Raw genomic sequence first — 16,167 nt, forward strand, 5'->3', positions numbered from 1 at the left:
GCCTGTGTTAGATTTCTCTAGTTGGCTATGAGCTTTTAATCTGTGGATATGGAAATACTGAATGGTGCTTATAGTGGATTGAATGCTGGCCCCCCAAAAAGGTGTTTCCGTGTCCTAATCCCTGTGAATTGACTTTATGAAAAGGATCTTTTTATATATAATTAAGGATCTTGAGACAAGATCAACCTGGATTATCTGCATGGACCCTAAGTCTAATGATAAGTGCCCTTATAAAGAGATGCACAGAGGAGAGATACACAGAGAGAAGAGGTGAAAGCCATATGAAGACAGAAGACAGAGACTGGAGTATACACTCACAAAGCAGAAGGTTGAAGAGGCTAGGAACCAAATCTCCCCTTCTCCACAAGAAGCACGGTCATGCCTACACCTTGGTTTGGACTTCTGACCTCCAGAACTTTGAGAGAAAAAATAATCTGGTTTCAGCCACCAAGTTTGTGGTGATTTGCTATAGCCCCCCTCTGAAACTAATACAGTGGCTATAACCTGATTTTCAGACATAGTTCCCCTTGTTTCTGTTGTGTAGTAGTCATTTTATTCTACTTTTTATATAGCCCTACCCACTTTGTCTCTTGGTTCAGTGACATGAGGAACCCAAAATGGCCAGAGGAGTGTCTCATCTTCCAGTCCAGTAAAATCATTGTTGTGTCCCTTTGGAACCTAATACCTCTAAACTAGTAGAGGCCAAAGTTGTGATAATTAGAAGCAAAAAAGCTTTTGTGTCAGTAGGTAGTAATAGATAAACTCTCCTACTTCCTTTACCTGGTACCTACTCTCATGTTTTCTGGTTGTGGGAAAAACAGCACCATAGGGTTGTTTCTAGTTTGAGGCATATACTACATCCCATAGGATAGTACCAACCCCACGGTGTTTTGCCACCCGGGCACAAAAACAGTATTCAGTAGGCCAGCAACTTTTAGGTGATGCCATATGGTAAAGTCAGTGAATTCTATGGATGTGAGCCCATTGCTTCATTTATTTTGTGTAAAATTAGTTACATAATCAGAGGTGATATGGGATATCATCTCAGGAAATGAGACATTCAGTAAGACCAACAACGGTGATACTGGAAGAAACACTATAGGTTAGGAAGGTAGGCCCAAATCCAGTTCTAAGCATTTGTAAATCATTTATCATCAAGGGGCTTGTATATATCCAGATTATATAAGATTATATAAAGAATTCGTACAACTCAAGAAGATAGATATTCCAATTTAAAAATAAGAAAATATTTTAATATACATTATCCTTAAGATATGAGTGATAAGCACATGAAAAGGTACACACTCTCAGCAGTCATCAGTAAAGTGCAAATTAAAGCTACAGTGAGATACCATTACATACTTCTTAGAATGGCTAAAATAAAGAAGTGGACAATATCAAGTTCTGACAAAAATGTTGGGCTTCCCTGGTGGCGCAGTGGTTGAGAGTCCGCCTGCCGATGCAGGGGATGCAGGTTCGTGCCCTGGTCCGGGAAGATCCCACATGCAGCGGAGTGGCTGGGCCCGTGAGCCATGGCCGCTGAGCCTGCGCGTCCGGAGCCTGCGCTCCGCAGCGGGAGAGGCCACAACAGTGAGAGGCCCGCATACCTCAAAAAAAAAAAACAATGTAGAGCAACTAGAATTCTCATATAAACACTGTTGGTGGCCATGTGATGTCACATGCCAGATGACAACCAGTTTGACAATTTCTTATAGGTTAAACAAACACTTAGCACATGACTCAGCAGTCTCACTCCTAGGTATTTACTCCAGAGAATGAACACTTACGTCTGCAAAAACCTGTACACAAATGTTCATGAGCAGAATTGCTCATAATTGCCCCAAACTGGAAATTGATGTCTATCAGGTGGCAAATGGATAAAAAGGCTGTGGTATACTACTAAGCATAAAAAAGGTAGAACTACTGATGCATGCAGCAATATGATGAATCTTAGGAACATTATGCCAAGTGAAAGGAACAAGACAAAAACGACTATGTAATGTCTAATTCCACTTATATGAAATATCTAAGAAAAAGATAGGGACTTCCCTGGTGGCACATTGGTAAGACTCTGTGCTCCTGATGCAGGGGGCCTGGGTTTGATCCCTGGTCAGGGAACTAGATCCCACGTGCATGCCGGAGCTAAGAGTTTACCTGCCACAACTAAGGAGCCTGCGAGCTGCAGCTAAGGAGCCCTTGAACCACAACGAAGACCCAGTGCAACCAAATAAATTAATTAATTAAAAAAAAAGAAACACAAAGTAGGTCAGTGGTTTCCTGGGGCTGAGAGGAAGTGATTGTAAACTGGCACAGGGGAGTTTTGGGAGTGTCAGAAGTGTTTTAAACTGGATTGTGTTGGTGGCTGCACAATTATAAACTTACTGAAAACCATTGAACTTTACACTAACACTGTGGATTATACTTTAATGAAGCTGTTTTATAAAATGCAAGTCTATAATTATTCCATAACACTAGGGTTTTTTTTTTGTCTTATTCTACCAGCACCCCTTTGAAAAAAAGAAAAAAAGCAATGTCTTAGTATAAAAAAATAACAGGACTTACGTGGCGGTCCAGTGGTTAAGACTGAGCTCCCAATGCAGGCAGCCTGGGTTCCATCTCTAGTCAGGGAACTGGGATCCCGCATGCCACAAAAAAAATTAAAAAAAACAAAACAGAACACTAGAGTACAAAAATAGGTGCCCTTGCTAGACTGGAAATTAAGTGGAGTTTCTGAAAAATTGAGAAAGCAGATAGGATCAGTTTGAAGAAGCAGACCAATGTCATGGGAAATGACCACACAGGCTTTAAGCTTGGAAGCAGCAGATACTAATAGTGATTTCAGCACTCTGCCCCCTGCATTGTACTAAGCAGCAAGCACGAAGTTGTCTGCTTGGATTGAGCAGTGAATGTGGACCCTTGGGTTGGTTAAAGAAGGCGTTAACCTTAGCTAGCTTGTAATACCTAGAAAGAATTGTGTCTTCCTAAGTTATGCCTTAAAATAAATGATTGATTCTCAGAGAGATGCATAAGGATATTGTATCCTAAAAACAAAACAAAACTCAATAGATGGGTTGACTGAATGGCAGAATAAATACTGCTGGAGAGCATATTAGTGTACTGAAAGATCTAGTGAAGGATTTCTCCTAAAATGAAGCACAAGGATAAACAGGTGGAAAACAAAAGTTTTGACACGTTGGGTAGATACAGAATCCAATGTTTTTCTAATAGGTATTTTAGAAGAGAGTAGAGAGGTGGAACTCCTTTGAGAGCAACAGTTTAATTTCTGAGAACTAGAGAGAAACAGATGCCTTTAAATAACTGGGGTGATTATACTTAACTCAATTTTCAAAAGCCCCCACCTAGACACATAAGGAAGAAATGTCCTAATGCCAGAGAGAAAGTCCTGAAAGTGTCCAAACCTGGTAATGCTGTGAATGAAACGGATTCATCTGACAGAATCAGTCTAACATTACATTTCAGAAATCTCAGTTCTCTAAGGATAAGTTGTACATCACAGGAAGTCTAAACTTTAATTCTTTACCTGGAGACAAACATGCCTTGATTTCATCAGAGGCAATCACAACATTATTCATTGTCTTTCATTGTTCTGTGGAAGCAGCTACCTTGTGTCCCAGAAGGATCCTTGCTCTCAAAGAGCTTACATTTAATAAATAACAAATACATTATATATCAAAAGGTAATGAGTTCTATGGTGAAGGAAGATATCTAACAGGATAAGAGGATCAGGAGTATAGTGATGAGGAGAGGAGTCAGGTGCAGTTATAAACAGTGTGATCAAGATGGGCCTCATTGGGCTTCCCTGGTGGCGCAGTGGTTGAGAGTCCGCCTGCCGATGCAGGGGACACGGGTTCGTGTCCCGGTCCGGGAAGATGCCACATGCCGCAGAGCGGCTGGGCCCGTGAGCCATGGCCGCTGAGCCTGCGCATCCGGAGCCTGTGCTCCGCAACGGGAGAGGCCGCAACGGTGAGAGGCCCGTGTACCACAAAAAAAAAAAAAAAAAAGATCGGCCTCATTGAAAAGGTGACATTTAAGCAAAGACTTGAAGGAGGTGAGGGAGATATTCAAATATCTGTAAAAAGAAGGGATGCCCATGCAAAGGCTTTGAGAGACAGGAATGTATCTGCTTGATTTTGGGAGTAACAGAGAGGTTTGTGTGACCACAAGTGAATAAATGAGGAGGAAAGTACTAGAAGATGAAGTCAAATCATGGGGCCAGAACATAGAGGTACTTCTGAGCTATTATTATAAGGATCTCTGGGGACAGTGGCAGGGTTTGGATTAGATTTGATCATAGGGGAGAAATGAGCTGAACATCACTGTTTTTGTCCATAGGTAGTATGTACCGCGGGCATTTAGTTACCCAGCATGAGATATCTGCAGGAGTCTCACTGTCTTTTCACACTATTACAATTAGATAATTTTCAAATACCCTTCATTTTCCTCAGGCTCTGTTGCTGTTCCTCTCTTTTTTTTTTTTTTAAATTTATTTATTTAATTTATTTTATTTTTGGCTGCGTTGGTTCTTCGTTGCTGCATGGGCTTTTCTCAAGTTGCGGCGAGCAGGGGCTACTCTTTGTCGCGGTGCACAGTCTTCTCATTGCGGTGGCTTCTCTTGTTGCGGAGCACAGACTCTAGGCACACGGGCTTAAGTAGTTGTGGCGCACGGGCTTAGTTGCTCCGTGGCATGTGGGATCTTCCTGGACCAGGGCTCGAACCCGTGTCTCCTGCATTGGCAGGCGGATTCTTAACCACTGCGCCACCAGGGAAGCCCCTGTTCCCCTCTTTCTATGCCAGTTTTTCTGTCAGTTTGGTTTTTGGTTTTGTCTTGTTTTGTTGGGTTTTTTTTTTTTTTTTTTTTGGTTTTTTGTTTTGTTTTGGCTGAGCTGCGTGGCTTGCGGGATCTCAGTTCCCTGACCAGGGATTGAAGCCAGGCCAGGGCAGTGAAAGCCCGGAATCCTAACCACTAGACCACTGGGGAACTGCCCAATTCGGTTTTTTAATTGAAAGTCGTAGAAGTCAGATTGGCTAACTTAAGCAAAAAAAGAAATTTATTGAAAAGAAAATTTGAATAACCAGACCTCCAGAAATTCAGGAACCAAGTTACTCCTGTATAGCTAACAAAATTGACATTGGAATAACTCTGTTCCAATCATTAGGTTACTCCTCTGAAGATTTCCATTTCTAGTAGTTTTGCCTAGTTTGAGTCATATACCCATTTCTTGGGCCTTGGGACTAGAGGAGGAAGTGGAACGTCTTCAAGGACTGTCCCACCACTTTTGAGAATTTATCCTATATATATATATGTTGTTGTTTAAAATATTTATTTATTTATCTTTGGCTGCATTGGGTCTTCGTTGCTGTGCCTGGGCTTTCTCTATTTGTGGCAAGCGGGGGCCATTCTTCATTGTAGTGGCTTCTCTTGTTGCGAAGTACGGGCTCTAGGCACGCGGGCTTCAGTAGTTGTGGCTTGCGGGCTTCAGTAGTTGTGGCTCACAGGCTCTAGAGCGCAGGCTCAGTAGTTGGGGCACACGGGCTCAGCTGCTCCGTGGCATGTGGGATCTTCCCTGACCATGGATTGAACCCGTGTCCCCTGCATTGGCAGGCGGATTCTTAACCACTGCGCCACCAGGGAAGTCCTATGTATATGTTTATTGTCTATGAAATAACACGTACAGAACTTTCCGTTTCAACATTCTGTTTGTAATAGCAACATGTCTACCAGTATCTTAAGTGAATGGAAGTAAGATGTAGACAGTGGGTATGGTATGTTTAAATAAGATTTACACATCAGATTTTTAATAAATATGTGGAGTATTTATTGCCTTGAAGACTTTATCTTGACCATTTTCACTTATCCAATCATTATGCCCCTTTTGTGTATACTTGATAAACTTTGAGATATAACCTAGAATGTTTATTAGGTGTTACCACGTATCCTAGTATTAAGTTAACTTAGCATCAATGTAAGTCACATTATTTGTGTGTGAGGAATTGGCCTTATCAGATGCTGAAGTAGAATGGTTGTATTGTTCTGCTACAAAGCAAGTTGTAGATTTTAGATGACTAATTTTTTTCCCTCTATAGCTCAACAGAGCATTCCAAGAGGAGGATTCTCCAGCTACTTTTTATTGCATCAGTATGCAGTGGTTTAGAGAATGGGAAAGTTTTGTGAAGGGTAAGGATGGAGGTAAGTGTTTAACTGAAAGACGAAATTCTTTGCAGATTTTTTTGTTTATTTAACAAATGTTTTTTGAATATCTACACGCACTTGGGATTACACTACTGAACAAGAGAGAAAAAAACGTACATTCTAGTTCATATGTTGGTTATTTTTATTTATTTATTTTTTTGTGGTATGTGGGCTTCTCACTGTTGTGGCCTCTCCTGTTGCGGAGCACAGGCTCCGGACGCGCAGGCTCAACGGCCATGGCTCATGGGCCCAGCCGCTCTGCGGCATGTGGGATCTTCCCAGACTGGGGCACGAACCCATGTTCCCTGCATCGGCAGGCAGACTCTCAACCACTGCGCCACCAGGGAAGCCCTGTTGGTTATTTTTAATTTTTTAAAAACTTTCATGGATTATAGCATATTCATAGCAGATATAAAAGAACTGAATAAAAATTAGTCTGTGATCTTAACATTGAAAAATTTTAAAAAATATCCTTCCAACAATAAGATTGGTTAAACCATAGTTTATCCATTACAATGGGATACTATGTGGACTTTAAAAATTATTTGTGTAACAGTGTTTAAAATTTAAAAATAAGATGTTCTTGATATATGAAAAAGGTTGTAATGCAGTATGCATAGTTGGAACCTTTTGTTTTAAAAAAGAAAAAGGCAAACATATGCAAAGGCAGAAAGACCTCAAAGGTACTAGAACAGTTTGCCTGTCTTTCTGTGGTAGGATAACAGTATCTTTTTCCTTCTTGTGCCTTTTTGTTTTTTTAAACAGTTTTTGATAATGAACATGCACTGTACTTTTGTATCCAGGGGGAAAACAAGGTTTCTTTCCTTAAATTAAAAAAAAGGATGCACTTTGGGAATTCGCTGGCAGTCCAGTGGTTAGGATTCCGCACTTTCACTGCTGAGGGCCTCGGTTCAGTCCCTGGTCGGGGAACTAAGATCCTGTAAGCCACAGGGCGCAGCTTTTAAAAAAAAAAAAAAAAAAGGATGCATTTTAACATTTCATTTTATCATGCTTTTAGTTTTAGTTTAATGGAGGTCTTAAACCAAGAATTGCATTTCTTTTTAAATTACAAAGAATTGTTCTTTTGTAGCATTAAAAGTGCATTTTAACCTGTAATCCCCAAATGGATACTTAAGAAATCATTTTTATTAAATTTTGGATGGTAGTGAGAGAACTTCTCTCAGCTTCTTTCCTGGTTCTATTTTGGGGGAATTAAGACCCAAAAAGGAAGAAGCTTAGAAGAAGACAGTTAAGAACTGACTATAATAATCTGACTGAAAAATAATCTGATTATACAGTTATATCCTTCATTAATTCAGGCATAGAAATATGCAGTTCTTTGGTACATTTATACATTTTGATTATTTGTTTTTCCTTTTGACTTAGATCCTCCAGGTCCTATTGATAACATGAAAATTGCAGTCACCAAATGTGGCAATGTGATACTCAGGCAAGGTAAGTTTGACTAATACTGTTAAGCCTTTACTTGTTAGTAATTTGTCACACTGTTAAGAATATATCATCACTAGCCATCTATACCACCTTTATATCCAGCTCAATGATGTAATTCATACATGAATTAGGACAAATAGTGGAAAAATTGCCAATGTTTAATTTTTATCTGAAGAAAGATTTTAAGGCTGTTAATAGGAGGCAGGAAAAAGGATCTCTAACTTTTTAAGGCAGACCATAAAGTTGCAACTTGTAACAGTATGGGCCGGTAGTCTGAAGATTCATGTTCCAAAAGTTCTCAATTATTCCTAGAGTATTCATGCTGGGGGTACATTATGAAAGTTTTTGCAGTATGAATATGTAGGTTTGTAAATATTATTCTTTCTCTATATACTTAATTTTAGGAGCAGATTCTGGTCAGATTTCTGAAGAAACATGGAATTTTCTACAGTCTATATATGGTGGAGGGCCTGAAGTTATCCTAAGACCTCCGGTTGTTCATGTTGATCCTGATGCAATACAAGCAGAAGAAAAAATTGAAGTAGAAACTCGGTCTTTGTAATTTTGAGGATATAGAGAGTTCTAATGAGAAATCATTTTCACTTCTGCTGACATGTTCCCATGCAAAAACATTCCTAAAAGCATGTTTATTTTCTTGATTTTTAATACTTTATCTTTCATTCCTTCTTACTGGGCATTATGGAAGAATGTGTCAAAATGTATAATATTCTACAGGTTGGTATATTTAATGCTAGATAACTTATCATAAAGTCTTTCAGTGTAATATTTTTGAAAAAAGAAGGAATAATTGTGATCATTTGGTAATCAGTAGGTTATCTTTGATCTTTATACTACATGTAAATCCATAGTATCCTTTGTAGCTTTGTAAATACTTTTGCTTTGAAAACTTTTCCATTACCCTAAGCCACCATAGTTCTGACCAATCTTTTCAGTTCCCCAAAAACCTAATTTAATTGTATAGTTTTGACATGGCTTCATATAATAAAGAGCCTATTTTAAATGGAGAGTAGTAGTCAGAAGAATGTTGTTAATCTCCTAAAGCTCAGGAAACTGTTAGGGTGTCACGCCTTTTGCACTGCAGCATATAAACTAGCATATTAATATTTACAAAATGTCTTTTTGAGTGTATCAATGGTGTATTTAGTCTGAGTGGAATTTGTGTCAACAGATATTAGTAATTTATTGCCTCTTACACTGTAAAATGTTAAATTTCAGTTCCTATAACCCTGAATAGTATTCACTAATATCAGTAAAAAACTTAGGGTTAGTTTTAGGGCACTTTTTATTTTGAGAGCATGGAGTACAGAATGTGTCAATGAGATTGTTGATAAAGCTGAAGCCTCTTGCAAAATGATTTTTTAAATGAAATGCATAAAGTCTTTTTGAATAATATAATATGCACTGCTATTTGCTTGATTATGTGATGTCAAAAGTTTAACTATATTCCAAGTACAAAAACAAACTGGATTACTTTGAGAATGTTGAATAGCATTCACAATGGCTTTGTTTTGGTTTGGGGCAGCCGCCACCAGCTAAAACAGTGTTATTAAAATTAGTTCAATAAAAATGATTTAAAAATGTAGAACTTGGATGTATTTATTTGATAGATATTAAGGGTGAAGGGTATAAAGTTTGTTAATGTCTTGTTATTTTTTAATCAGAAGTATGCAAAATAAGTCATTTGGTATAGTATTTAAAGTTTTGGTATTTAGTGAAATGAAATAATCAGCCATTAGAATCTATTTGAATTTAAAAAAAATAGTTTTTAGTTTTCTTCTTTCTCATGATTATGCTATAATCCTCTTCAAGGATTGAATGATACAACTGATCTGTCTTGTATCACCAGAGATCAGTGTAATGCCTGGCATTTAGGAGATAATCAAAAAAGATTCATTTTTAATAGTGCTTGCCATTTATTACATATTTATGATGTTTCAGTCACTCAACTAAGGGCATTACTTATATATATATATATAAATAAATTTATTTAGTTAGTTTAGGCTATGCTGGGTCTTTGTTGCTGTGCGCAGGCTTTCTCTAGTTGCGGTGAGTGGGGGCTACTCTTTGTTGCAGTGTGCAGGTTTCTCATTGCGGTGGCTTCTCTTTGTTGTGGAGCACAGGCTCTAGGCATGCGGGCTTCAGTAGTTGTGGCACACGGGCTCAATAGTTGTGGCTCGCGGGCTCTAGTGCACAGGTTCTGTAGTTGTGGCGCACGGGCTTAGTTGCTCTGCGGCATGTGGGATCTTCCCGGACCAGGGCTTGAACCCGTGTCCCCTGCATTGGTGGGCAGATTCTTAACCACTGCACCGCCAGGGAAGTCCCGCATTACTTATATTTAATCCTAATTACAACCCTATGACTTAGGTCAGGTGGTTTGCCCAAAGTCGTACAGCAAAGAAGTAGCAGATATGGGACTCCAACTAAAGTCATTGCAACTTTATACCACTGTCCTTATTCACCATATTTTCTCCCACTGAATTATTTTAAAACAGATTATAGTATTACTATTAGATTCATTAATAGCATCTGTCATTGGGATATATAATATGGTAAAGAATACTGGTCTTGGACTTCGCTGGTGGTCCAGTGCTTAAGACTCCGTGCTCCTACTGGGGCATGGGTTCGATCCCTGGTTGGGGAAGTTCTGCATGCCGTGCAGGGCAGCCAAAAAAAAAAAAAGAATACTGGTCTCTAAAGGTTTATATAATTTTTTTTACATTATAATCATCAAAATACATAACAAAATAGTACGTAAAGGATTATTAGCAGTCCCATAGACTCTCAGCTGAAAGTTGGCGTATGTGTTAACAGGTGTCAAATAAAAGATATGGTTTATCTGAGGATGATTTTCTTGGAAATACTTAAGCTGAGAAATAGGAAAATTGCAGTTAAGGGATAGTGAGAGCCTACAATATTTTAAGAATACTACATTGATTTATAACACGAAGGTGATTAGTTTTTGGACTCTGGAGTCAGTTTGCTTCTGTTCAAATGCTAGTAGATAAGTCATCTTCCAGCTATGAGTTGGAACAGAACTTAGAGTTCTCTATCTCCAGTTTTTTTCATCTCTTAAACAAGAATGTTTCAGGTTGGGTTTTCCAGGACGCAGACACTGAGATGGAGTTAGAAGTACAAATGATTCTTCGGAAGTAACATCAGTGAAAGAAAACGGGAGGAAGCAGGAGTTATCAGAACATAATGCTGACCTGACAGAGTTTCTCCCAGCTCCGTAGAAAGATCTGGAGCTAAGGTTGTCCATTAGAGAAGTCTTGCATTGGGCAGAAATGGGTAGGCTCTTGTACTGTCACTGACTAGTGGCTACCTGGAAAAGAGAGTGACCTCATATTGACACTGCAGGGACTAATAGCAAGATGCTATCAGCCAAGCACTCTCCTCTCATCTGGGTAATGAGTGCTTTCTTGAAGAGTGGTCTGAAAATCTGTGTGTATGCCATACTTGATCATAAGATTATGATAGTTATGTGTATTGTTATATATATTATACTTAACATAACTTGGCACTTGATGAGGTAGTCCCTTATTCTCTCTCTCCTTTTCAAAATGTGTAACTTTTAAGGACACATCTTTGTAAGAGGGCTGCCAAAAATATTTAATCTGAAGCTAATCATGAGGCGGGAGGGAATTGTGATAATTGTTTAAAAAAGGCACATTATACAGAACAGCTTTCCTGGACTCTTAAAAAATTAGTGTTATGAAAGACAAAAAAAGACTGATGAAGTTTAAGAGAACATGACAACAAAATGTAATGTGTGATCCTGGATTGGAGGTAATAATTTATAAGGAGTGATACTGGGACAGTTGGGGAAATTTGGATAGGGAGTATATATTACATAATAGTAATGTATCAATGTTAAATTTCTTGAGTGTGATAACTACTGTAGTAATGTGAGGGAATGACCTTGGTAGGAAATACATGGTCAAGTTTTTAGGGTTAAAGTCATGCTATATGAAGTAAACACATGTGAGAGATAAAGCAGGGAGAGAAAGTGCAAAGAGGTGGCAAGTGTTAATAATTGGTGAATCAAATCAAAACCACAATGACATGTCACCTCACACCTGTCACAATGGCTATCATTAAAAAGAACACAAATAACAAATGTTGGCCAGGATGTGGAGAAAAGGGAACCCTTGTACACTCTTGGTGGGAATGTAAATTGGTGCAGCCACTGTGGAAAACAGTATGGAGGTTTCTCAAAAAACTGAAAATAGAACTACTATATGACCCAGCAGTTCCATTCCTGGGTGTATATCCAAAAAATATAAAAACACGAATTCAAAAAGATACATGCACCCCAATGTTCATAACAGCATTATTTATAATTGCCAAGACATGGAATCAACCTAAGTGTCCATCGGCAGATGAATGGATAAACAAGATGTGAAATGTATATATATATATATATATATATATACACTCAGCCATAAAAAGAATGAAATGTTGTCATTTGCAGCAACATGGATGGACTTGGAGGGTATTAGGCTAAGTGAAATAAGAAAGAGAAAGACAAATACTGTATGATATCACTTATATGTGGAATCTAAAAAATACAACAAACTAGGAAATATAACAAAAGAGAAGCCGGCTCAGATACAGAGAACAAGCTAGCGGTTACAAGTGGGTAGAGGGAAGGGGTGAGGGGCAATACAGGGGGAGGGGATTAAGTGATGCAGACTATTAGGTATAAAATAAGCTACAAGAGTATATTGTACAGCACAGGGAATATAGTTAATATGTTAAAATAACTATAAATGGAGTACAACCTTTAAAAATTGTGAATCACTATATTGTACACCTGTAACATATAATGTTATACATCAACTGTACTTTGATTTTTAAAAAGGTTAAGTAAAAAAATAATTGCCGCATATAGGGGTTCACCCTATTCTTGGAACTTCCAATAGGTTTGAAATTTTTCAAAATAAAAAGGGCATTTCCTGGCAGTCCAGTGGTTATTTAGGACTGCACTTGCAGTGCAGGGGGCATAGGTTCAATCCCTGGTCAGGGAACTAAGATCCCACGTACCATGAGGCCAAAAAAAAAAAAAAAAGTTGGGGTCAAAAAGCAGTTGTTACCAACCCTACCTCCCAAGTTTAAAAAATTTAATCTCCCTTGATCCTGACAATGACTCCATTGCTCAGAAAGGTTATGATTTTGCATTGCAAGATTATGGATTCGGGTTAATTAAGAAGTATATACTCTGATACTCATATATCCTGAACTATTACTAAACTGCTTGCAGTTTTAAAATGTAGTTTAAGAAGGCATAGAATTTCAGAACCATTTAGAATCACTGAACTTAAAAAGTGAAGATGGGAAGACTAACAATATCTATATACCTTTACATGGTAATCATAAGATACTTATTTTTGCATCAATTTAGTTCCCAGAGTTTAGTGACATCTTTAGTGATCCTTTGTCAATTCGTCAGGATAACATACTACCACACCAGCTCTTCCAAACCTTGCCTTTCCCTTGGTTGCAGTAAATAATCTTACCCCTCTTTTGTTAAGATTGAGGAGGCATAAGCTTCTTTGTCTTCTGTTGCCACCTCTTAATATTTGGCATCTTTCTGCATTAGAGAAAGGAGAAGCCCTTCTGTTTCCTTCTCTGACTTCCTGTCTTCACCATGAATTTATTTATTCATTCAGGGTACTTTTCATGCCCTTTCACTTCCTTCAGTACATTGTTTTTTAATTTAAAAAAATTTTAATTGAAGTATAGTTGAGGTACAACATTATGTAAGTTACAGGTGTACAATATAGTGATTCACAATTCTTAAAGGTTATACTCCATTTATAGTTATTACAAAATATTGGCTATATTCGCCATGTTGTACAATATATCCTTGTAGCTTATTTTATACCTAATAATTTGCACCTCTTAATCCCTGACCCTTATATCGCCCCCACTTCCCTCTACCCACTGGTAACCACTAGTTCTCTGTATCTGTGAGTCTGCTTCTCTTTTGTTATATTCATTAGTTTGTTGTATTTTTAGATTCCACACATAAGTGATATCGTACAGTATTTGTATTTTTCTGTCTGACTTATTTCACTTAGCCTAATACCCTCCAAGTCCATCCATGTTCCTGCAAATGGCAACATTTCATTCTTTTTTATGGATGAAGTGGTAATCCATTGTAATACACCTCAGTACATTTTAAAATTAAGTATCGGGACTTCCCTGACGGTCCAGTGGTTAGGACTCAGCGCTTTCACTGCAGGGGGCACGGGTTTGATCCCTGGTCGGGGACCAAGATGCCACATGCACCACATCATGGCCAAAAACAAAACAAACAAATTTAAGTATCCACACCATAGACTTTCTCAAACTTCCCCTTTTCACTTGCACCTTCCCCTGCCTTCACTCTTGCTAAATTTTCCCTTATTGGGAGGGAGAAGATGAGGGAAGTTAGTATTTCCTAGACCAATTTGCCACACCATATATATTTTTTTATTGAGGTATAGTTGATTTACAATGTTGTGTTAGTTTCAGGTGTACAGCAAAGTGATTCAGTTATACATACATATATCGATATATCTATTTTTTTCAGATTCTTTTCCCTTATAGGTTATTACAAAATAATTGAGTATAGTTCCCTGTGTTATACAGTAGTTCCCTGTTGGTTACCTATTTTATATATAGTAGTGTGGATATGTTAAACTCCTAATTTTCCCTCCCTCCACCCTTCCCCCCTGGTAACCATAAGTTCGTTCTCTAAGTCTGTGGGTTTCTTTCTGTTTTGTAAATAAGTTCATTTGTATCATTTTTTTTAAGATTCTGCATATAAGTGATATATGATATATGTCTTTGTCTGACTTAACTTCACTTAGTATGATAATCTCCAGGTCCATCCATGTTGCTGCAAATGGCATTATTTCATTCTTTTTAATGGCTGAGTAATATTCCATTGTATATTGGAATTTCTTTATCCATTCACATATTGATGGACATTTAGGCTGCTTCTATGTCTTGGCTATTGTAAACAGCACTGCAATGAACACTGGGGTGCATGTATCCTTTTGAACAATGTTTTTCTCCAGATATATGCCCAGGAGTGGGATTTCTGGATCATACGGTAGCTGTTTTTAGTTTTTGAAGGAACCTCCATACTGTTCTCCATAGTGGCTGTACCAGTGTACATTCCCTCCAACGGTGTAGGAGAGCTGCCTTTTCTTCACACCCTCTCCAGCATTTATTTTTGTAGCTTTTTATTTTATTTTCGGCTGCATTGGGTCTTTGTTGCTGCGCGTGGGCTTTTCTCTAGTTGCAGCAAGTGGGGGCCACTCTTCATTGTGGTGCGCAGGCTTCTCATTGCGGTGGCTCCTCTTGTTGCAAAGCACGGGCTCTAGGCATGCGGGCTTCAGTAGTTGTGGCACACAGGCTCAGTAGTTGTGGCTCGCGGGCTCTAGAGCGCAGGCTCAGTAGTTGTGGCGCACGGGCTTAGTTGCTCCGAGGCATGTGGGATCTTTCCAGACCAGGGCTCAAACCCGTGTCCCCTGCATTGGCAGGCGGATTCTTAACCACTGCACCACCAAGGAAGCCCTGTTGTAGACTTTTTGATGATAGCCATTCTGACTGGTGTGAGGTGGTATCTCATAGTTTTGATTTGCATTGCTCTAAATAATTAGCGATGTTGAGCATCTTTTCATGTGCCTCTTGGTCATCTGTATGTCTTCGGAGACATGTCTTTTTAGGTCTTCTGCCCATTTTTTTATTGGGTTGTTTGCTTTTTTGATATTGAGCTGCATGAGCTGTTTGTAAATTTTGGAGATTAATCCCTTGTCAGTCAGGTTGTTTGCAAATATTTTCTCCCATTCCGTGGGTTGTCTTTTCTTTTTGTTTATGGTTTCCTTTGCTGTGCAAAAGCTTTTGAGTTTAAGTAGGTCCTATTTGTTTATTTTTGTTTTTATTTCCATTACTCTAGGTGACGGATTGAAAAGATATTCGTGAGATTTATGTCAAAGAGTGTTCTGCCTGGGACTTCCCTGGTGGCACAGTGGATAAGAATCTGCCTGCCAGTGCAGGGGACATGGGTTTAAGCCCTGGTCCGGGAAGATCCCACATGCCACGGAGCAACTAAGCCTGTGTGCCACAACTACTGAGCCTGCTCTCTAGAGCCCGCGAGCCACAACTACTGAGGCCTGCATGCCTAGAGCCCATGCTCCGCAACAAGAGAAGCCACCGCAATGAGTAGCCCGCTCACTGCAACGAAGAGTAGTCCCTGCTCGCCACAACTAGAGAAAGCCGTACACAGCAACGAAGACCCAATGCAGCCAAAAATAAATAAATAAATTTATTTTTTAAAAAAAGTGTTCTGCCTATGTTTTCCTCTGAGAGTTTTATAGTATACAGTCTTACATTTAGATCTTTAATCCATTTTGAGTTTACTTTTGTGTATGGTGTTAAAGAACGTTCTAATTTCATTTTTTTACATGTAGCTGTCCAGTTTTCCCAGCAAC

General features: G+C 38.8%; 1 protein-coding gene across 3 annotated transcripts in view; it reads left to right on the forward strand.

The window, feature by feature from the left end:
* The window catches only part of USP33 (ubiquitin specific peptidase 33), a 70,320-nt gene extending 54,633 nt beyond the window's left edge, over positions 1–15,687 (forward strand). For 2 of the 3 annotated variants that reach the window (XM_082661772.1, XM_082661773.1), the window contains exons 22-24: positions 6,106–6,208; positions 7,598–7,666; positions 8,068–9,229. In XM_082661772.1, the coding sequence (XP_082517898.1) occupies positions 6,106–6,208; positions 7,598–7,666; positions 8,068–8,225 (330 nt within the window). In that variant the 3' untranslated portion in view covers positions 8,226–9,229. Of the gene's footprint in view, positions 1–6,105; positions 6,209–7,597; positions 7,667–8,067; positions 9,230–15,632 lie in introns of those variants that run through there. The other variant, XR_014297194.1, reaches the window with a different exon arrangement.
* Positions 15,688–16,167: the final 480 nt, after the last annotated feature.

This window comes from Grampus griseus (assembly GCF_964374135.1).
Source record: "Grampus griseus genome assembly, chromosome: 1".
Taxonomy (NCBI): domain Eukaryota; kingdom Metazoa; phylum Chordata; class Mammalia; order Artiodactyla; family Delphinidae; genus Grampus; species Grampus griseus.